Below are 23,896 nucleotides of genomic sequence, written 5' to 3'. Positions count from 1 at the left end.
GTCATATGCAGAGTCAGACTGTGGTCTGGTTGGCAGTAAAGGCTTTCTATTGTTCTTTCTTAACCCTACCTGCATATCACTGTTCTCTGGTATTCTTCTATGCAAATATTTCCCATGCATGGCTCAGCTTAGCCTCTGAAACTAGGGACCCTTTTACACTGTGTGATTACAACATTATGATTCTATATTAACAGTCATAGCTGTATCCTACAGATTTCCAATTCAGGGAAGGGTACTTAGAATTTCCAGCATAAAGCTTTGGTGCTTTCTCAAGCTACAAAATTCCCACAGATAATTGCTATAGCAAAGTGGAAACATAGTGGGCCACAAATGTGTTCTTGTGGTACTGAGCTATATTAACACAACAGGGGTGATTCTAAGCAAGACTGCTTCATTTCCCAAAAACCAGAAGTTAGAAAAGCCACTTTTTTGAACCACAAATCCACAACACAGTCATTGGGAAATAGAAGTACACTGAAGAAGATGTAGACAAACTGCTACTTTCCATAAGATCTCCCCAAACTACATGCACATGAAGCAGATTCCTCACCTGTTTGATGGCCTCCACTATGGTGACTGTCTTGCCAGTACCTGGTGGTCCAAATATAAGGTATGGAGCTGGTCGGGAGGTTCCTGCTACCACTTGATAAACAGCTTTCTTCTGCTCATTATTTTTCTCAATGCTAGGATTATATAGACTAGCATGATGGAAAAGAGAGAGAGAGAGAGAGAAAAAGAGATAGCAAACTGCACAACAAGGAGCAAAGTTAATGCTACTTTGGACTCCACAGCTCCAATACTGTCAGAATCTCTCTAAGCCAAAAAGGGACTTCAACCCATATCCAGTTTTCCCCTGCCCACTCCAATCCCATTTACTCACTTGAGGCGTTGGTTAACAGAAAGTAGTGATTTCCCATAAGACAAAGATGGGAAAAGCAGGTTCTGCAGCTGTTTCTCTTGGGCAAGTTCAGCAGCACGATGCTGGATGCGTAATGGCACACGATTTAAGGTGAAGGTCACATTGAACTTCATGTTATTGATGAATTTAGAATGTAGTCTGAAGAAAGGAAGACTGTATAAATACTAGGTTTTGCTGAACTCAAATCATTTAGGCTTTGGCAATTCCTCATGCAGTCTTCCAAATGTAGTATCATAATTTCCAACTTGCAAATTGCTTACCTTTTCTTGTACTATGTCTTTGACAACCTCTTTCACAGCTTTGAAAATGTATTGTTTTGAACTTACTATATGTCTACCCTGCTCTTCTCACCCTGAAGGGGACTCAGAGAAGCTTATAGTTTGGCTACTTCAGTGCCTCATTGCAGATACACAGTGTATAAATATAATACGATACAAATAAAAACACATTTAACATAAAATATAAGACAAAAATCACAAAAGGCATAATAACGTCTGGAAATAAGATATAAATAAGTATTAAGCATTAAAAACATTAAAAACCTATTACAATTATTGTAGAGACTCATCAATTAAATTATATATTTTGCTAAGCTCTGTCATCAGAGATAAACATAAACCAGCAAAAAATTAAGAGAAGTCTCCACAAAATATATAAATAAATAAAAATAAAATCTGAAAACAAAACAAAAACAAAAGTCCCCACTAAAGCCCAGGAGGAACAGAGTCAAAAGTTGAGCGTAGGCAGAGAAGTCAGTGGCCCCAAGCCAAACCCGGTTTCAGTACTAAATTGATAGTCAAAGGGGGGCTGGTTGGCAAAATTCCCCAGTACTGTTGTCTTAAAATGTATCTGTGACTTGAAGTAACTTCGGGCTATGGCTTCTCACGGTCATAGTCTGTGAAAAGCGATAGTCAGCATAGTAACCTGAAAAGCAACTTCCAAACCACAAATCTACCTAATTCATCTTCCATAAAGCCCCCCTTACCCAATTAGGCCAGGCCTACAGGATCTCTAACCAACCAACTTCACTACTATGCCATTCTTACTACCTTTTCAACTTCTCTCATTATTCCTTGTAGTTCTTAAGGCTTTCTATTCTTATTTTCTTCCATTCAAAACATAGTTTGACTTAAATAATTCCTCACATCCAATCAGCTTTGCAACAATGGTGTCAATCTCATTGGGGAGATCAATCTGCTCCAGGATTCAAAAGAAACTCTACAAGGGAAATCTAAGTGTGGAACCTATTTTAGAGATAGGCTTCATCACCTTGGCTTTGGAATTGGGGGGAAAAATCCCAGAAAGGATTCACAGGCACCAGCTTCAACTGCTTTCTGATTCAGCCTACAGTTCTGTAGGACTTGATTACCCCCTCCTATCTTTTCCTCTTTCTCCATTATTCAGGGTAGTCAATATCTGGGTCCATGGATGTTCTCAGGATCTGCAGTATTTTAACTTTTACTGGTTGAATGTCCATCCCATTTTGCACAAAAATACATGTACTCCAATTTAGAAACTGGCAATTTGATATCAATTTCTAGGACCCTCAAACCTCAAGATGAAGAACTCACTTTTCAGAGAAGCCCAGCTTTAGTCTGTCCAGCTCCACAGCATGAACATAGCCTTTATACTGGACAATGGGGTGCTGTCCTTGCTCTTCAGCCAAGGTGGCTAAAAGGTGATCACCTCTCAATACTGACGGGCGGTTCTCTGCAACACCAGGAGCCTGAGGCAAAAGACAGAGCCAGTATGAAATAATAAAAAGCTACTTTATCCCTGTTTACCCAAACATTCGCTGAAAGGGATACAGCAATAGTTGAAGGGCTTAGATGAGAAAAAAAGTCCAGTCTATTTCTTTCTCTTGGCTTCTCTGTAAATAGACATACATGCATAGCTGCATACTGCTAGAGCTGGAATGGGGAAATTGTCCTTTGGATAATTTTTGCATATATCAAAACCTCTTCCCATTATAAATTCTTTAACTTGTCCTCTATCCAAGAAGTTCTGCCTCAGTTTTGCTCCCCTTTTGTTCTATCAAACATAGGAGGGTTTACTGAAAATCGAAGAGACGTCCAGTTCAAAGGATATGGTAAAATTGCCCTGCAACTGCCTTACAGGATGCAATGGAACATTTTGAACCAAACCATTTTTGAAAAAGTAAAAATTATGTGTTTTCAAAAGAAAAATGACAAAATGGGGACAAACAGTTATTATAGAGAAGTGGTTCCCAACCTGTGGTCCATGGACCACTAGTGGTCCCCAAGAACTAAAATATGGTCCATGGCCTCACTGTTACTACACTGTTGCAATGAGAGCAACTGGTCTCGCAAAACCATCTTATAGTGCCGAGGAAATGAGGATGTCAGGAGGGGAGAGGCTGACTATCCACGAAAGGTGCTACAAGCCTCCTGATTGCTGCTTCTCCTCTCCTCTCTCCCCCTGAGAGGAGCCATTCCATGTGGCGCCTGGAAGCAGGGACGTCTTAGTGTCTTCGTTTTTAGGCCCGTTGCTGAGGTTATTTGGGGTGCTGATTCAGGAAGTTGCATTGGATAGACCACACCAGCTCTAAATTATTAAATATGGATTTCTGTGAGAGAGCAGATGGCGACTACTGGATGGCATATGTTCTGTATCAGAAACTAGAACTTATGTGATCTATCCAATGCAATTTTCTGAATCAGCACCCCAAAGAACCAAACCGAATCTGGTCCCTGGTCAAAAAAAGGTTAGGGACCACTGTTATAGAGGAAGTAGCTACAGCACCTGAAGATCTGGTGATAGGTGTGTGAAGTTGTTTACTTCTATGCTTGTGCAACTGATTTAACTTGTGTTCATTGTAAAATCCTTATGGTTTTGGTTTCACTGAATATTTAGCATCTCAACCACCCAGAGAGGTCACTTAAGCAGAGAAACAGAAATCCACCCAAAGGGCAACCACTGAAATTTGAGGATGATCAGAAAAATCTCTCCCATTCAAACCCAATGTGCTAGCTCTGAGGTGGTCATGCTCCAGGGCTTTTGAACAATTTCTCCAAGACCATGGAGTGATACACAGCACAACTTTGACCAACAGTTTGGGTAACAAAGTTGTAATTCTCTTACTCCTGGTTCTTCTGGGGAGATATTTGGAGAGTTGTTTTTCATATTAACAGGGAATCAGAACAAATTGAATCTTTTTTTTTCAGCCACAAATCCCTTTTTTTCCAGAGAAGGACCATACTAGGTCTCCCAATGGGATGCACAATTCTCATCTCTGCTCCAAGTACTATTCAACAAACCCTCAATTATATCTTACTCACATTCAGGACAAGGAGCTGCCGATCAGCAACCATAGGAACATCATGCATATCATATCTGCGGATGTCCACTTCCATTTGGAGTTCTTCCAGGTGAAGGAGCAGGCAAAACTTGCTAGAATAGTTGTCAAACTGGAGGGGAGTGTTCAGGTCATTGCTGTGTAAGTACAGAATAACACCCTGTTGAATTCAGCTCATTCACCTTAATGGGGTAATCTGAAATCTGATCACTCTAAATCTAAGTGTTTGGGAGGTCCTACTAGTATATGACAGAAGAGGCACGGCTCTAACTTGGCCTTTGTTATTTCTTTGACGACTTTCACACTTCTATAGAGTATATGTACAGGATATGTTGTTGATGCTGTGTAATTATTATTTTATTCTTTTATATCCCACCTTGCTCCCAAGAATGAGACTCAAGACAGTATATTTTAAACAATACAAAAAAACACTATACAGATAATGGTGTCAATTTTTATCACCATCATGTAGAAAAAATTGACCCATGGTAGGTATCTGGGGGTTGGTAACTGGTCTTTTCTCCCACATGGTTGTTCACCTTTCAGTTGATAATGGTGGTGAAGATTTCATTTATATCTGCCCTTTCTCTCAAAATGGGATTTGAGAATTTAGAACAATACAAAAGCATTAATAAAAGTATAAATGTAAGACTTAAAATAGCAATTAAACAATTCTGATCCCCTCCTTTAAGGATAGTGAATGATTTGAAAGTGCCTACTGTTTGATGCAAGGTCTGTGTACATGCATGAATGTATCCGGTCAGAAACAAATTAATGCATGCATACAAAACTGACAATTTATCCACTTTAATACAAATTAGATCAGAAAGCACAACAATTTAAACAAATACATAGATTAGGAAGTGACACTGGTTAGCCATGTATGTGTATAAGTTTTGCTCTGTGGATATTCAGCAATACCTTGGATCATATTCTAGGAGATAATAATCAGAAGACTTTTTTGTATGAATAGTCTAAACATCAGTCTTAAACTTTCCTGCATAATTACACAAATGGGAATTTAAAACGTTGAGATCAAAGCTTATGAATATTCGAAGGTAGGGCACACAAACGCCGTGTGCATTACACCAGAAAAAAATGATCTAAGAACCATGGGGTCAAAGAACAATTGAAATTGTATACAGGACTGAGTCTAGAATGCATCTTCCAGGTTTCCTTACCAGGGGCTTTCTGAATCGGGCTGCTAGAAGTTGCAGACCAGCAATGCCTAGAACACCACAATTTCCATCATTGCCCTAGAACAACTTATTGACAGACTCTTCTCTATAAGTTTGAGAAAGAAATTCTAAATGGCTTCTATCTGGAAAACAGTGTGTTTAGACTGTCCAGAGAAATGGGATGGAACTGTTACGTTTCTGAAACTATTGTCTGTATAGCCATCCTGCTGCAGGGAAACAGGTTGTACAGTTCTTACACAGGTTATTAAGTGGGTACTCAGCTACATATATTAGCATCACCCCTGGCCACTCACTCTTGAAATGGACCAAAGAATGGGAAGTAAGAAAGAAGTCAAAGAAAAGGAATGTCTTGTTTCTTGGGCACTTACCTGATCTGAGCAACTTTATCATAGGTGTCATTATTGGGTGCAGAGTCTTCTGTCAGGTACTTAACCAGATCCTTGAAGTCGGGTGGGTATTTGTAAAACTTTGGAGTTATTAGTTTTAGCTCAAATTTACCAAAGCTAAGGAAGGAAAATAAGAAGAAGGTGGTGTTGCATCAATACATTGATTAGAGACCAGTGCAGAAGGGCAGAATACTCAAAAATCCCAAATTGTCCATATGGGTGGATGAGATAGTGACACTTTTGCCTTCTGATGGTTCAATGTACACAAATGTATGCAAAGTGTGTTACATACACAAAATTATTCTTAAAAATGCTGTGTATAAAACACCAATGTCTATTTACTTCTTAAGATGGCCATGGTGGGTAGATCTGAGAGGAGTTGTAAGCCAAATTATTAAGACACCTAAATTGTAAGCATGAATGTACAACAAACTTTATGGGTTTTTCTGTATCTGAACAGACTGCCAAAATGCATTTTTTTTCTTTGGAAAAAACAACAACAGAAAACGAAATGGAACCTTTGCATTTGAAAACCAGAAGAGATAGTAATAAGTATCAATGTGGATCTTTATTATAACTGCGCCTCTCTGAGTCTTTCAAATTATACACTTCTTTCAATGATAGCCCTGGTTGAAAAGCAAAGTATAAATGCAATCAGGAGATACACAAGCACAAACCACTTCTTTAGATGTCATTGTAACATTTTCTGTGGCTACCCACTTGGTGAGAATACTGTATGAGCAGAAAGTGAGGTATCTACATGTAAGCATGAATGTACAACAAACTTTATGGAAGACTCAAGAGGAGGAATTAATTAAATCTTTACAAGTATGATATGACTACCCAAAAATGAGCAACAGTTCTAACGCTAACTCTCCTCCAGCCTAACTTATTAGCACATATTTATTATCTACTATTTGCAGTCAGCCCTCCACATTAGCTGGAGCGAGGGGCACATGACCCCCTCCCTCCCTGTGAAAGTGAAAAACTGTAAATAAAGAAATCTGTATTTTTTTTAATCTTGAGAGAACACCTTTCTAGAAAGTTCAAGTTCTTCCATCAAGACTCTATGGTTAAATTCCACTGGAAGTTGACACCTAAATCACACTGGCAGACCTAAAGATTACTAGAGTTCTCTGTAAAAATCTCTAGGTCATCCAGCATGTCCAAAAGAAGAAAACCACAGAATCACACTGAAGGAACATTTTAATCAAATCTGTGGATAATCAATTCATAAGAGTCAAAACTGCAAACATGGAGAAACTACTGATGGCAAGCAAGGTGCTGGAAAAATAGATATTGCCAGAAAGTTGAGACTTACAAAATGGGGAGTTAAAGGGCATCCACACTACACAGATATATCAAACAATTCAACTGTCTTGGCTCTACCCCACAGCATCGTGGGATTTTAGCTAAAGTTCTTGTAAAATTACAGAAAACAGAAAAGCAGATCGGTCACAGCAAGGCTAGTTAAGGATGGAGTTCTGAAAGATTATGGAACTGGGAAGTAATTTGTAAGAGGAGCAGGGGCAATTCAGACAAAGAGTGCAACAGAAAATATCAGCAAACTCTCACTTACTTATTTGGTGGGACACCATCTTCTATAGTGACAAACTGTGGTTTGTGTAGTTTGACTTGATAAGGTTGGTAAGTTGATGTGGGACGCAGCTGCTCAGCTAACTTGGTGTTGGCAACAGCTGACAAAAAACGTCCTATGACAAAGTGTTCATTCTGCTCAGTCATGAACTCAAACTTCAGGGTGACAGGAAAGAAGCCATAATCCTGTGTCAGACAGCATACCAGGATCTCATACTTTGCCCCTGAAGACCAAAAAAAGTCTCTTTACATTAGAAACCACAAGGGAGGTGAGGGGCTGTCCATTTCTTTTGCTCCAATGATTTCTATCCCCATTTCAACATCCTTCAAATATGATCAAATACATTTCGTATTAATGACAGCTTGAACTACAAAAAAACTTTAACTGGAAGTGAAAAACACTTTTTAAAGAAAACTTTCATCAAAAATACACTATTTATTTATTTATTTACTTACTTTATTTATACCCTGCCTTTCTCTCCAAGGAGTCTCAAGGCAACTAACAATTATTAGGGTAAATAAAACTAACCACACGATAGAATTTTCAATATGACATGCCAAAATACTTCCTCCTTCTCTCTTTCAATGTTTTGTGTCAGACAAAGCTTACACAACTTGGGTGAGAAATGTATTTAAAGAAAGTAATATACAGGATGGTCACAGCTGCATAATGATTCTAATCTGTTGGGAAATATGTCACGGGTCAAGACTGTTCATCATTCACATGCATTACAACACCCCTTGAGCTGTTTTGAAGCCCAACTTATAAGCCAGTGAAAACTTGAGCAGTTTTGGATATTTCCATAACTGTTGAATTACTTGACTGCAGTGAAATGTTACTTATTTCACATATCAAGGACTGTGTTACAACAAATAAATACATTGATCACCAAAGCCTGGAAAAATTGTGTTTGAACTACAATTCCCATCATCCCCCATCTCACAGTGAGTTGTATTCTGAAAAACGTAGCTTTTCTAAATGCTGATATTCAGACATTACCTGGTGGTATTTTCACAGGTGGGGATATAGCAGCCTTCAAGGTGAATTCACGCCGTTTAGGTGTTTTTCGGTACTTGCACAGTGTCACCTCACTTGTCCCATTATTCTTTACCTCAATCCGGATCTCAACACTCTTATTAGGAGACACATGAACACAGATTTTACCATTACCTATATCACACGTAGAAACTATGTCAATTTCGTTCTTCTTGGAGACAAATTCAGCTCTGGAGAGGAAAGGCGACAGTATTAGTACTTCTCACAAAATTTATTAAGTGAGCATTTGCAGGACTGAGCTCAACTGCTTTGCAGCAATACTGATCAGATTTGATCTACAGATTCTCAGATGATACCAATGATCTTCAAAAAAAGAACTCACTGCATTGTATAGGAAACAGTCACTTAAAGTGCCCTGTAAAAAAGTAAGCTAATACAGGGATGGCAAAGCTGTTTGGATGCATAATTATAAGGAGGCTGAGGGAAGGATGGCAAAGATGTGTGTACTGTTTCTGCATAAGGCATGAAACAGAAGAACTGCACTGCAGGTGCCAAAGAATCTTGTATTAAAGACAATATATTGTTGAAAGGTTTTCATGGCCAGAATCACTGGGGTGTTGTGGTTTCCAGGCTGTATGGCCGTGTTCTAGCAGCATCTTTTTTTGATGTGGCTGGCATCTTCAGAGGATCTGGTTGGCATCTTCAGAGGATCTGGTGATGGTAAAGCAAGTGGAATATATATACCTGTGGAATGTCCAGAATGGGAGAAGGAAGCAATGTCTATTAACCAAGTGTGAAGGGTATAATTAGCAAGCCTGATTTGCAGGTGTTTGAGTGGGATCCATCAATTAGCATGTGAGTAACTGAGAAGATTGCAGTTAATAGTGAGGGCATCTGCCTAGAACAGTGGTTCTCAACCTGTGGGTCCCCAGGTGTTTTGGCCTACAACTTCCAGAAATCCCAACCAGGATTTCTGGGAGTTGAAGGCCAAAACATCTGGGGACCCACAGGTTGAGAACCACTGGCCTAGAAGTAGCCAGGCTTTGTTCTCTTGGAGGGTTTATTGACTAAAGGCATCCTTTGTCTGAGTGTTTTTTGCTGGCCCTTGACTGCTTGCTGCCTGGGGGCTTCCTGTGCCTTGGTGGCATTCATTAGTTACTGTATTGATTCTTGTTTTTCTCAGTACTGGTAGCCAGATTTTGTTCATTTTCATGGTTTTGTCCTTTCTGTTGAAATTGTCCATGTGCTTGTGAATTTCAAAGGCTTCTCTGTGTAGTCTGACAAAGTGGTTGTCAGAGTGATCTTGATTTTCTGTGTTTTCTAATAATATTATCTAAGAGTTTTAACTGTGCTTTTTTGTCCTGGATAATGCCTGGTGTTTTTATGTAGATATCTATCAGTGTGTGTGGATTTTCTATGTACTGTGTGGCTCAATTGTTTGTTTGGTTTGTGGATGACTAGAACATCTAGAAATAGTATTTTTCCATCATCTCTTTTTTCCATAGTAAATTGGATGTTTAGGTGGATATGGTTAAAGAACTTGTTTAGTTCTTCTCTATGGCTCCAAATGGTGAATGTATCATCCACATAACACAACCATATAGTAGGTTTTTTGTTGCTGTTCCCAAGGCTTGTTTCTCTAAGTGTTCCATATAAAATTTTGCTATTACTATGCTAAGAGGGCTCCCCGTGGCTACCCCATTTTTCTATTCATAGAATTCATTGCCCCACTAGACGTAGCTTATAGTGAGGCAATGTTGGAACAGGGCTGTGATGTCTTTTGGGAAATTCTGGTTAATGACTACCATGGTGTCTGCTATGGGGACTTCGGTCAATAGGGACACTACATTAAAACTGATCAATTTGTCATTGGGGTTGAGTTTAAGATTGCTGATTTTCTCAATGAGGTGGGCTGAGTCCTTAATGCTGTGTGTAGCAAGTCCAATATGGGTTTGTAGTTGTGAAGCCAGAAATTTTGCCAAATCATATGTAGGGGATCTGATGGCACTCACAATAGGTCAGAGCGGAATGAAGTCCTTGTGGACAATACTCTAGGAAATGTGATGAGAACTTTTGGGAGGGATGGAAATACTAGTCCTCCCCATGACTTTGATGGACATAAGTCACACTTTTCCTATCCCTATAATAAAAGTACATTCCTCAACATATTTATAGGAAGCCAATAGCATCAAACTGGTGGGGCTTGTTACTGTGTACCTTCAAATCAATTCTGACCCATGACAACCCTAAGGCATATTTATTATAGGGTTTTCTTGGCAATAGTTATTTAGAAAAAGTTAGTCAATGCTTTCTCTGTGGCTGAATAAATATAAACTGGGCTTGACAATATAGATTTCCTTTATAAAATTATCTCTTTCTTTCTGTACTTCCTGTCAAATTTATTCTATTTGTTCTAACTGTAAAATGAGAGACAAAAGACTGAATCCTGACTGACTGTTTCCTTGTACTGTTTAATCACTCTGTCCTACAAGACCTCACTGCTAACGTTTTCCGATTTCTTACTACAACTGCGAAGACCATGACCTTACTTTATTTCAATTTGGAAAGAATCTGTAAATAATGAGAAGCCCTACAGATTCTTCACTTGGGTGGAAATATGACAGCCTTATGGATTCACAGACCCCTAAATGGAATCAAGAGTTCAAATGAAGCACTAGAGCCAAATAACAAGAATCTTCCACCCTCTGTTTCCTGTTCATTCTGTACCTCTCCTTAACACGGAACTGACGAGGAGGTGGCCCACCATCTGCACTTGGGCCCTGGTTAAGCTGATCTCCAGCTTTTTTTGGTGGCCTCCAGTACTGATCAGTAAGTGTCATTTTCTTCTTTACCTGTAAGACAGCAAGGAAGGAAGCAAGAGAATGGTGATTTCCAGCAACTGTTACACTAAGAGAAAAAATTATAGCAGCAATCAGGGGTTCCCTAACAAAACTTTCCAGAACAGGTAAACTTGAGATGTGCCAAGTACAAATATCCTGTGGTTAGATCTACCAAGAGTCCAGGGCTATTGTGTAAATTGATGTGTTTTCTCTAATACAGACTAACAAAAAAACTCACCACTTACTGGGCAATTATTCCTCCTGAAAGACCTGAAAATAGGGTGTTTAATTTTTTTTTAAACTGAATTAGGATGTTATCACAAAGGTAAATAACCAGCCTTGACACTCTTTGCATATGAGTTCCTACAAGTATGATCACATGGCGTGTGACCCCTTTCATCTGAAACCAATAGGGAATCATACACAAAGAGTATGCATCCAGTAGCTTTTGAAAGATGAGTTGGAAAGTGTCTTCACCCATCCTTTATTTTTCTTGGCTTAGCAGAAGCTCATAGGAAGCTGGATGACAGTTGATTGTATGGGCGAGAAACTGGATAAGAGGGAAACTGCAGCTGCACAAAGTGCTCATGAGACTGTGTAATGTTTGAATAGGACTCGGAAGCTGGGGAATTCCCCCCACAAACCTCCCAAAAAGGGAAGATAGTGATGTAGGTGCGCATCCTACAGATTGAGAAAAGTCATCTGTCTGCAGTCTGGGCACATTGTTTCATTTGCTATGGGAATAAGTGTGACTTGGTTCATCCGTATCCAGTTCTCAAATGCTACAGGTTGCCTACAGGAAAGCCATTTCCTGAGTGTGATAAGGTCCTTCATGTGGAATTATTAAGAGAAGGGCCCAAAATACCCTAAAGGCACCAGATCCTAACAACTGGATGCTGCAGGTTGTGTTTCAGAGAAAGGAACTGGTAAACCATTTCTGAGTATTCCCTGACTAAGAAATCTGTGAAATTCATGGGGTTACCATAAGTCAAAAGGTGATCTGAAGACACATAAACACACATGCACACACACATTAAGACAACTTGCCAAACCTATGAAATGGGGAAAGTCAATCAAACACACATCTCTTACCCTTCCAAATGTCACATGGTTTTTATTGATTGTAGCATTGCCAGACTTCAAAAGTGAGTAGAGTACAGAGGAGAAGTTGGGTCCTCTTGCATTATTCCTGGGAAACGACACACAGCAGGAAGACAGCAACAGAAGTGAATAGGATTATTTGGGTGAATTAAAAAACAGAAGAGACAAGGGAAAATATGGCAGCTCTTCTAAGAGTGTAAGAATGTAAATCTGCTTACCAGATTTATTGATTCACACTAACTAACCAAAATCAGAAAGACCTGTTATCACCTCGCCAAGCCCTTTGAAAATGTAGAACAAGAAACATGATTTGCTCCTTTCTGTACGCTATTATATTCTATTCCACTCCCACCACTGTATGAATATACTTTATAACTTCAGGATTTAATACTGTACTGCACTACATCTGAAGAAGAAAATGTTAATATTAAAATAAAACTCAAGTTTTAAAGATGTGGCTGCATTCCTATTTATCCCTTCCTCATTTTTATGCTGCCAGATGCTAACACAACTACAGTAGAGTCTCACTTATCCAATACTCGCTTATCCAACATTCTAGATTATCCAATGCATTTCTGTAGTCAATGTTTTCAATACATCGTGATATTTTGGTGCTAAATTCGTAAATACAGTAATTACTACATAGCATTACCGCGTATTGAACTACTTTTTCTGTCAAATTCGTTGTTAAACATAATGTTTTGGTGCTTAATTTGTAAAATCATAACCTAATTTGATGTGCTTTTCCTTAATCCCTCCTTATTATCCAACATATTTGCTTATCCAACGTTCTGCCGGCCTGTTTATGTTGGATAAGTGAGACTCTACTGTAACTGGAAAACTGGCTGGGATTTTTGAGTTGAATTCCAAAAACAACTGGAAGACCAAAGGTTGGGAACCACTGTGCTAGAGTAATAATAAAAGGATGTAGCCACAAACTGTAGAACATTTCAACAGGTTAGGCAAAGGTACATGTATTTCATACATTTCTCAGAATCGGCTAACCACAACTGATTCTTGCTAAACATACAGGACACATGCTATCTTGTCGCAAGACAGCAAGTTGCAATTTTTATCTTTATTCCTAGAAGAGAGACTGATCTCTGGTTTCAAGCAGACAGGCATTCTAAAATGGAGTCACTCTGGTTCAGTGACCCCTTCAATAACACATTTAAACCACCCCAAGATCAAGTGGGGATTGTAGTTTGGTGAAACACTAAATTGCTATAACAATCTTCTGTAAACTTTGAATCCCAGAATTGCATAGACTGGAACCATGACAGTCAAAGTGGAATCACAGCTCTATAATTGTGTGACATGAAAGGGCTTTGAGGTTCTAAAATTCTTAGCAACCTTTATGGACACTCTTGACATTACACTTCATTCCCCCCGGATTGAGCTATTACAACTACAGGCAGTCCCCAAGTTATGAACAAGATAGCTTCCGTAGGTTGCTGTGAGTTTTCCAGGCTGTATGGCCATGTTCCAGAAGCATTCTCTCCTGAGTTTTCATCCACACCTATGGCAGGCATCCTCAGAGGTTGTGAGGTGTGTTGGAAACTAGGGAAGAGGAGTTTATATATTTGTGGAATGTCCAGGGTGGGAGAAAGAACTCTTGTCTGCTTGAGGCAAGTGTGAACGTTGCAATTGATCACCTTGATTAGCACTGAATAGCTGTGCAGCTTCAAAGCTATTCAAAGGTTCTGTAGGTTTGTTTTTAAATTGAATTTGTCTGTAAGTTGGAACAGGTACATTTTAAAAGTGTATATATATACATACATACATATATATATAGAGAGAGAGCGCGCTTTGGATAGCATAGGGAAACGTTAACACACCTGTGGTGTTGGTGCCCCTGTTCAGAAGAGCTCACCTCATTTTCTGTCCCTGTGATAATTGGATTTTGGAAAAAAATTGGCTATTGTGAAAACAAGGATTGCTGACGAAGCTTCAGTGGAGACACCTTTGTTACAGATTGATGATGATAAACGGATGCTCTTATGTGTGCCTGCAGAATCACACGCAGAACAATAACATGCTACTCAAGTTTGGAGAACCAAAAATACAGGAACTTTACTGATTCCAAGAAAGCAAAATGGTCCCTCTGATCACTTACAGAAGTCCACAGTCATAAACAGTCCTTTCTCAGTCCACAAATCTGCTTCAGAGAAGAATACAGTCCTGGTTCTTCAACCCCCTTTTCTCAGCAGCAATCAGGCCTCAAAATAGCAAGGCCTCTCTGAGTACATTTCTTTCGTTCACCAACAGTACTCAGTCAGAACAGAAAACTTGCTCAAACAGTTTCAAATCAATCCCTAGGTTTTTGCAGGCTCAGCCAATCAGCTTCATGCTCTTCATTCTCCAGTTAACACACACAGCACTGTCCTTCTGTAAACCATGGCAACCTTTTCCCCATGATCACTCTCTCAGAAGTGAATTTCTCCTCTGATGGGTAAGAAGAGTCCTGGGCCCCCAAGAAGGCCCAGGATGTTTTTTACTCACCTCATTCTGTACTCAATCTGTACCTAAAGAACTTTGTGTCTTGTGGGATCGGGGGGGGGGGGAGCAAGGATGGTATAAAAAGAAGGGCTGAAACACTATGGAGAGGGAGATGAGGGGATGGTGGGGGAAGAGAAGGGGTCTAAGTTGTTAATTGCAACAATAACATGTTTCATGCTAATATCTATGTTTGATGTTTTTATAGTTTTGATGGTTTTAATCTACAGTTATATAATATTGATTTAGATATGTGATATATTTTTGTACATATGTGAGGCATTGAATTTTGCCATTTATTATGTTATAAACCGCTTTGAACCCCCCCCCCCCCCCCCCCCCGGGAAGAAAAGCAGTACAGAAATGCAGTTAATAATAATAGGTTTATCTCACTTCTTGTTGTCTTACCCTCGTTCTTAACTATGAGTCATTTATAGGTCGAATGTTTGTAACTCAGGGATTGCCTGTACTTCTCGTTCACTTTTAAACATATGAAATTTCACAGACTCCATATATCTGGTGTGTTTAGGACACCTCCATGCCATGAGTTCACAGGCAAGGTTGAGGAATGAAAACAGAATGAAAATATCTGGGACCCTGTGTGGGAAACAGCCTGATAAGAGGAACCAGCTCAGACTGGAAGACCTGGAAAGCTTTTGGGAGTTGAGGAAATAGGGCTTTGAGAGGGGGGGGGGGGTTATTGAATTGAAACCTCACCCATGTAGTAGTAACCTAGCATTAAAGAAATCTTCAAGATTTCCTTGTGAGTGAATTTAATTGCAAACATGGTTCTGCAGTAATCACATCAACATTAAATATTTTTCTCCTCCAACGCCAATAAAAATTGAAAGTGTAGAAGAAAGTGTATGTTTTGATCCAAGGAAAATATTCCAAAAACTCCTAGCAAATGATTCTTATGTACAGTAGAGTCTCACTTATCCAACATAAACGGGCCAGCAGAACATTGGATAAGCGAAAATGTTGGATAATAAGAAGGGATTAAGGAAAAGCCTATTAAAATCAAATTACATTATGATTTTACAAATTAAACACAAAAATATCATGTTTTACAACAAACTGACAGAAAAAGCAGTTCAATACATGGTGACGTTATGTACTAATTACTGTATTTACAAATTTAGCACCAATACATTGCAATGTATTTAAAACACTGACTACTAAAAAATTGACTACAAATAAAGATAGTTGCTGCCCAGAGAAACAGCTGTGGATATGGGCCGGAGGCAGACTGTGTTGGATAATACAGAACTTTGGATGAGTGAAGGTTGGATAAGTGAGACTCTATTGTATTAAAAAGTAAAGCTCTTCATCATGTATATATAACAATCTATTTCCAATTACTAGATTTCTGATGCAAGAAGTTGAATGTACAGCACTATAATTAGATTCTAGAGGAAGACTTTCAACCCTAAACTAATTCACAAGATACCGCTAATAGGCTGTGCCATATCCACCTTTGCTTATAATCCCTCTCTAGAAATGCCTTCCACTGCCCTTAGTACCAGCTGTCCTTTTTCCTCTCTCAGAAGCCATTTTGATCCTCAAATTTAGATTGAAATCTAAGAGGAAAAATGTACATAAATGTTCCCATCTCTTCTTCAGCTCTGCAATTGTGACATTGGACCTTAAACCTTGAACAAATATGAGATTCAACCCCTCTAAAACGTTATTTAAATAAAAATGTAGCAGCTGCAGCAGTTCTTGTTTTATTTTAACACATTCTTTTGTAAAAATGTAAAAAGCTTCCAAGATTGGATTGTGTTGCCTTTCAATGAAGAGCAAGACAATGAAACAATTTTGTAACTGCCTGAAAACAAGGAGACAGAAACAAACTGGGCCTTGGAACCAGGATGTGTTAGTGTTGTGTGTTTGCCCACTTTTGTTTCCTGAAGCCAGCCAAAACAAAGTAAATCAACAGTGTAATTCTTCAACTCAGGAGAAAATCTCATTTTTCAATGGGTCCCACTGCAAGGTAAGTTTGTACATGATTGTAGCCTTCAAGCCTGAGAATTCGGGATACGGAACCAGCCAGCCAAAATAGCAGCGTGACACCCTGAAACTACAGGGTTAGAAACATGGGTGTTTCAACTGGATCCATTTTGCAACCGATTTACTTCTCACGGACAACAACCCAGCACACATTTATCTCACAGCCCAAGGTCTGCTCATATAACCAAGAGCTTTCCCCCCTTCTTTGCAGAGCTAGTCTTCAATCCTTACCTTGGGTCTTGTGATACAGCCCTCGCCATGTTAGCCAATAATACCGTATGTTCTTAGGGGGGGGGGGTGTCTCTCACCTTACTTATGCTGAGAGCATTTATGCTTAAATTGAGACCTTTGGCCTAATTTCCATCACAGCTGCCTAGGCAGCACAGACCCCACTTAGTAGCAGCATTAGTCACACTGAAAAACATATAGCGCTTTGATACCACTTTTAGGAAAAAAATACGGTTTGCTGGAATGTATGGTTTTGCTGTGGCACCAGAGCTTTCTGACCAAGAAGGCAAAACATTTCACAATCCCCAAATTTCTACAGCACTGAGCCATGACAGTTAAACCAGTGAGTTGCTCTGAGTTGTCTGGGCTGTATGGCCATGTTCCAGAAGCATTCTCTCCTGACATTTCACCCACATCTATGGCTGGCATCCTCAGAGGTTGTGAGGTCTGTTGTGAGGTCTAGCTATTTAATTATAATCAAGCTGGCCAACTGGAACATTCATAATTGGTTGCTATGAGTTTTCCGGACTGTATGGCCATGTTCCAGAAGCATTCTCCCCTGATGTTTTGCCCACATCCTCAGAGGTTGTGAGGCTTTGTGGAAACTAGGCAAGGGAGGTTTATATATCTGTGGGAAAAAGAACTCTTGTCTGTCAAAGGCAGATGTGAATGTTGCAATTAATCACTCTGATTAGCATTTAAAAGCCTTGCTTCTTCAAAGCCTGGCTGATTCCTGCCTGAAAACTCAAAGCAACCCTGTGATTCTGGCCACAAAAGCTTTCGCCAACAGTTAAAGCAGTGTTGAACTGCTATAATTCCGCCGTGTGGCTACCACCACGCCCATCCATACAGTGTCCATTGCACAACTGATGTGTTCTATAGGATTACACCGCAGAGACAGAATGTGTCGGCTTGTAAAGTTTGTATCTCATAAAGCAAAACTTCCTTCTTACCTTGCTATAGCAATATTATTCCACTTTAACTGCCATGGGCTTTGTAGTTGATTGAAGCCCTCTCTGATAGAGAAGGCTAAAGACCTTAATTCCATAGCAACGCCCCATCGCAGAGAAAATAAGTGTCGAACTATATTGATTCTCTGTTTTCCCCCTATTTATGTAGGTAACCGGCCTTGGTAACCTGCCTTGGTAACCTGCCTTGGTAACCAGAGAAAAATCCCTGGGCTTCGCATTTCCAGTTCTGCAGATAAACAACAATAAGGAGGGAAGGGGGGGGGGTGCCTTTTTCAACCTTTAAGGGTGCATCTATTCTTTAAAAGAGATGCAGTTTGGCATTTGAACTGACATGGCTCACTGCTGTAGAGACATGGAAGTTGTAGTTTTCCAAGGTCTTTTGCCTTCTCTGCCAATGGATATCCGGTGCCTCAACAAACTACAACTCCCATGATTCCACAGCATTGTGCCATGGCAGTTCCAAGTACTCCTGAGCAGCATGGGTTCTCCTTAGATGCATGCACCCTCTTTCCATTGGGGAGATGCTGCGCCGCCATGGATCCCTTCCCCTCCTGCCCTCCACCTACCGGTTCCGGAACTCCTGGTTGTAGATGGTCTTCAGCTGCTCTTTATCACTGAAGGTTTCCCGACCCGTGTCTTTCAGGTACTGTGCGAACGCCTTCCCGATCTCCGCCGCCTGCTTCAGCGTGGCCTTGGGCATTGTCGGGACCCTTTGGCTCCTCTGCCTCCAGGCGAAGCGAATGATGAGCCGAGTCGGGCAGCTCCAGGAAGTGGATCAGCTCGCCAAGCAGCCTCCAGACTAGAAGAAACGAAAACGAAACCGAATTCGAATCCTCTCCTCGGCTGAGTCAGAGAAGGGGAGAGTCCTCAGCCTTCATTCAAGGCTCTCTCTTGTCCATCGCGAAAGGCTGGCCTCCTAAGGAGAAGCAAACGGAGAGAAAGGGAGGGAGGTTGGGGCTGCACTGTTTGAACCTCCATGGTATGGTCAGTCTACACCAGGAAGAGGCCAGCTTCGGCCCTCCAGGTGTTTTGGACTTCAACTCCCACAATTCCTAACAGCCGGTAGTTGACCTCTCCCTGGTGTAGACTTATACAATGCAGGTCAGTGGAGTCTGTAGTGACCATATAACACAGTTTCAAACTGTGACAGTCTAGATCCAGCCAAAGAAAGTACAGTTCCAAAACTTTTTTTCAACTCCTTTCTGTTTAGGAGGAAGAAATGTACCAATCCATTTCCAAAATGTGTTGTCAAAGGCTTTCATGGCCAGAATCACTGGGTTGTTGTGAGTTTTCCAGGCTGTATGGCCGTGTTCGAGAAGCATTGTCTCGAGAAGCATTGTCTCCTGACGTTTCACCCACATCTATGGCAGAGTTTGTGCGGCACTGATTCTCAACCAGGAGTCCCCAAATGTTTTTGGCCTTCAACTCCCAGAAATCCTAATAGCTGGTAAACTGGCTGGGATTTCTGGGAGTTGTAGGCCAAAAACATCTGGGGGGCCCCAATTGAGAACCACTCTGAGGTCTGCATGAAACTAGGCAAGTGGGTTTATATATCTGTGGAATGTTCATGGTGGGAGAAAGAACTCTTGTCTGCTTGAGCCAAATGTGAATATTGCAATTGGCCACCTTGATTAAGATTGAATGGCCTTTCAGCTTCAAGGTCTGGCAGCTAACTGCCTGGAGAAATTCGTTTTGAGGTGTGTTTTTTTCATATCAGGAACAACTTGAGAAACTGCACTTCTGGTGTTAGCTGGCCCTGATTGATTCATGTCTGGAATGCCTCTGTTTTCTGAGCGCAGGAGTCTACAGTATATCATGCAGCTTTGGTCAAGTCTACATAGGGCCCCCCAAATGCAGCACTGCCCAGACATGAATCAAGGAACATGAAAGGCACTGCAAACTAATCCAACCAGGGAAGTCAGCCATAGCAGAGCACTTGATGAACCAACGTGGACACAGCATATTATTTGAGAACACAGAAATGCTGGAACACTCTAACAACCACCATGTCAGACTACACAGAGAAGCCATTGAAATCCACAAGCATGTGGACAATTTCAACAGAAAGGAGGAAACCATGGAAATAAACAAAATCTGGCCACCAGTATTTAAAAAAAACCTCTAAAATCAGGACAGTGAATAAAGTTAACACTCAGAAAATGGGAATTCCAGAAAGGAGACAATCAGGGCCAGCTAACACTTCCCAACAAAAGATGCACCCGGGCAGTAAACAGCCAGACCTTGAAACCAAAAGGCTATTCAATTCTAATTAAGGTGGCCAATTGTAAAATTCACACCTGTCTGAAACAGGCAAGAGTTCTTTCTCTCACCCTGAACATTCCAAAGATATATAAACCCCACTTGCCTAGTTTCCAACATATCTTCCTACCTCTGAGGATGCCTGCCATAGATGTGGGCAAAACATCTGGAAAGAATGCTTCTTGAATATGGCCATACAACCCGGAGAACTCACAGCAACCCAGCGTTTCCAAAATCCTCCAGAATTGTCCACATGGGTTGTTGAAAGTGCATCTGCACTTTGGAATTAATGCAGTTTTACCCCAATTTGCCTCACCAAACTACACCTCCCAGGATTCCATAGTATTGAGGCATGGTAGTTAAAGTGTCAGCACTTCAATTGCCACAGCTCAGTGATATGGAATCCTGGGAGTGGCAGTTTTACAAGGTCTTTAGTCTTTTCTACCAGAGTGATGGTGCCTCACCAAACTACAGATTCCAAGATTACATAGCTATAAACCTTGGCAGTTAAAGCAGTTTCAAACTGCATCAGTACTACAGTGTAGATGCACCCCACAGAAATACACAGAATTATATTAACCCCAATACAGACTAGAAACAAAATAACTCACATATATGGGGGAACACTTATGGTATGTTAAAACTATCAATAATAATTAAAAGAATGTAAACATTGATAAAAACAATAAGATATTGTGAAACACAATCGCTACCAAATAGAATCAGAGTTGGAAAAAACCACAAAAACCATCCAATCCAACCCCTCTATATAAAAATTTAGACCTCTTTTTACATCTGTTATTTCCAGCAATTCAAGGCCAGTAGAAACATTCACAGCCTCCAACAGTATTATAGCAAAGAAGGAAGAGTAGGGAAAATATTGACCAGAAGTCATAAAGCAAACACCGCGTTCATCACATATTAAAAATGCTTTGGAAATTAAAGCAGAACTTTTAATGTACATGAAGGATCATTTTAATAGCATATGCAACTGCTCAAAAGACTGTTTTTAATGTCCTCAAAAACAGCATTTAGCACTTGCATCTCCTTTTGATTCAGCAACCAGAGACCCTTTACATTTCTTTTTGGGTAATACAGGCCCTGCTTAGAGTATGAGGAGGGTTTCCTGTGTCATCATGGATTAGCAGCAGCTGCTAAGCAAACAGTTACAACTTTATCTCAGCATACCTTTATCACAATTTTCCCTTAAAGCAAATAACCTTCCTATCAGTGAAGGATTCTGGACAATCAGGTTGCCAATTGCAATGTCCTGCATAGTGACAATAAAAAATAAAACTTTGGACTCTCCTAACTTCCCTGCAAATCTTAGGAATTCTTGTTGCTTGTGTTGGATTCAACTCATGACAGTTTAGGCCAAGCAGTCTTTTTTTAAAACTTTTTTAAAATTATTCCCTGGACCCTTTCAGACAGGCCCTATATCCCATAATCTGATCCCAGGTTTTCTGCTTTTAAGTGGATTATGCGAGTCTGGACTGCCAAATAATCTGGGATAAACAGAAAACCTGGGATAAAATCCTGAGATATAGGGCCTGTCTGGAAGGGCCATCTGTCTCCTAATCCTTTGTGTTTGTCAGGATTCAATCCAAAACAAACTATGCCATGAAAAATGCATTTTCAATTTTATCACTAGGAGTAATAATTTATTACATCTATATTCCTGTTTGGAATAAATTAAATAGTACATGAATGGCTACAACTCTATGTAATATTTACTGCAGATTAGTAAGAGATTAGTAAAGGTAAAGGTTTTCTCCTGGCATTAAGTCCAGTCGTGTCTGACTATGGGGGTTGGTGCTCATCTCCATTTCTAAGCCAAAGAGCCAGCATTGTCCGTAGACACCTCCAAGGTCATGTAACCGGCATGACTGCGTGGAGTGCCGTTACCTTCCTGCCACAGCGGTGCCTATTTACTCACATTTACATGTTTTCAAACTGCTAAGTTTGCAGAAGCTGGGGCTAATAGTGGGAGCTCGCCCCCCTCCCCAGATTCGAACTGACCTTTCAGTCAACAAGTTCAGCAGCTCATCTGTTTAACCTGCTTCGCCTTAGATTAACTGTTATGCATTCCAAGGGCCCGGGTCTTAATCTAGTCCTAGATCAATTGTTCAAAAATGATTTTGGGGCCCACAGATATAGATTTCACCTGAAGGGAACTATTTGATTACTCACATATCCCCTGACCAGCTATTGACCAACTCTGAACGTGAACGTCTTGATGATGTGTGATAAACCTTGTCTAAAATAGTACATATTTGTGTTATTGGGTTGCTGTGAGTTTTCCGGGCTGTATGGCCATGTTCCAGACATATTCTCTCCTGACGTTTCACCTACATCTATGGCAGGCATCCTCAGAGGTTGTGAGGTCAGACTATACAGAAAAGCGGTTGAGATCCACAAGCATGTGGACAATTTCAACGAAAATGAGGAAACCATGAAAATGAACAAAATCTGGCTGCCTTTATTTAAAAAAAAACCCTCTAGAATCAGGACAGTAAGCAAAAAACAACACTAAAAAAAACGGGAATTCCGGACAGGGAAAAAAAAATCAAGGCCAGCTAACACCTCCCAACAAAGGATTCCCCCAGACAGGAAGCAGCCAGGTTTTCAAGCTGCAAGGCTATTGAATGCTAATCAAGGTGGTAACTTGCAACATTCACACTTGCCTCAAGTAGACAAGAGTTCTTTCTCCCACTCTGGACATTCCACAGATACATAAACCTCAGTTGCCTAGCTTTCCAATGTAACTCACAACCTCTGAGGATGCCTGCCATAGATGTGGGTGAAATGTCATGAGACAATGCTTCTGGAACATGGCCATACAGCCTGCAAAATATAGCAACCCAGTGATTCCGGCCATGAAAGCCTTCGACAACATATTTCAGTTATCTTGACAGGTGAAACTGATTTTCTTGCAGAGCTCAGAATTGACAAAGAGGTGTCCATTCTGGATTCTTGACACATGCAAATAAAACATAAGATTTTGGAAAGAGATCAGTATTGTGTTTGGGACTGGCTTACTGGAACCGGACTCCAAACTGCCGTGGAATCAGCCACAGCTAATATATAATTTTGTAAACATAGATATTATATATCATTGTCTATAGCAACACTTACCTTTGAGAGCTCAAATGCAAGTAGCTATGTTATTCTACATCAATTTCTAGTATTTTCATCCCCACCAAGAATTGGATTCTGTACAAACAACCTTCAGTGCTCTGGAATACAGCAGGGATCGTTCATAAAAAAGAATACTTGCTAGGAAGATGCATTTCCCGTCCCGTTACTGTGGTGATTCAAACTCGGAAGGGGGTGGGGGTGGGGGGAATAATGTCACAAGCCCTTCCAATGAAAAAGTCACATGGGTTTAGCTCTGCATGCCCTGTCACTGCTGCCTCACTTCCCCATCTCTGCCTTATGAGTTGGGATTGAGCTTTGCCCTGTGAGCTGTTCTAGCCTGTCAGATGTTTGGATGAGTCTTATAGGCCAGACCAGTTTCTCTCAGCAACTAGGATTTAAACCTGGCAAGATTTAGCATGCCAATCTGTCCCTTTGTTACT

General features: G+C 40.4%; 1 protein-coding gene across 3 annotated transcripts in view; it reads right to left on the bottom strand.

Annotated features, from left to right (window-relative positions):
* mov10 (Mov10 RNA helicase) overlaps nucleotides 1-23,644 on the bottom strand; it is a 36,141-nt gene extending 12,497 nt beyond the window's left edge. The window contains exons 1-11 of one of the 3 annotated variants that reach the window (XM_008109841.3): nucleotides 23,454-23,644; nucleotides 18,626-18,975; nucleotides 12,346-12,442; nucleotides 11,141-11,265; nucleotides 8,417-8,643; nucleotides 7,400-7,640; nucleotides 5,803-5,937; nucleotides 4,219-4,372; nucleotides 2,491-2,645; nucleotides 881-1,057; nucleotides 551-698 (exon numbers count right to left, since the gene is read on the bottom strand). In XM_008109841.3, the coding sequence (XP_008108048.1) occupies nucleotides 551-698; nucleotides 881-1,057; nucleotides 2,491-2,645; nucleotides 4,219-4,372; nucleotides 5,803-5,937; nucleotides 7,400-7,640; nucleotides 8,417-8,643; nucleotides 11,141-11,265; nucleotides 12,346-12,442; nucleotides 18,626-18,759 (1,593 nt within the window). In that variant the 5' untranslated portion in view covers nucleotides 18,760-18,975; nucleotides 23,454-23,644. Of the gene's footprint in view, nucleotides 1-550; nucleotides 699-880; nucleotides 1,058-2,490; nucleotides 2,646-4,218; nucleotides 4,373-5,802; nucleotides 5,938-7,399; nucleotides 7,641-8,416; nucleotides 8,644-11,140; nucleotides 11,266-12,345; nucleotides 12,443-17,091; nucleotides 17,136-18,041; nucleotides 18,191-18,625; nucleotides 18,976-23,453 lie in introns of those variants that run through there. The other 2 variants (XM_062978663.1, XM_008109843.3) reach the window with 2 other exon arrangements.
* Nucleotides 23,645-23,896: the final 252 nt, after the last annotated feature.

Source organism: Anolis carolinensis, chromosome 4 (assembly GCF_035594765.1).
Source record: "Anolis carolinensis isolate JA03-04 chromosome 4, rAnoCar3.1.pri, whole genome shotgun sequence".
NCBI lineage: Eukaryota > Metazoa > Chordata > Lepidosauria > Squamata > Dactyloidae > Anolis > Anolis carolinensis.
Note: the sequence above shows the minus strand (reverse complement) of the source record. Positions and strands in the feature narration are given on the sequence as shown.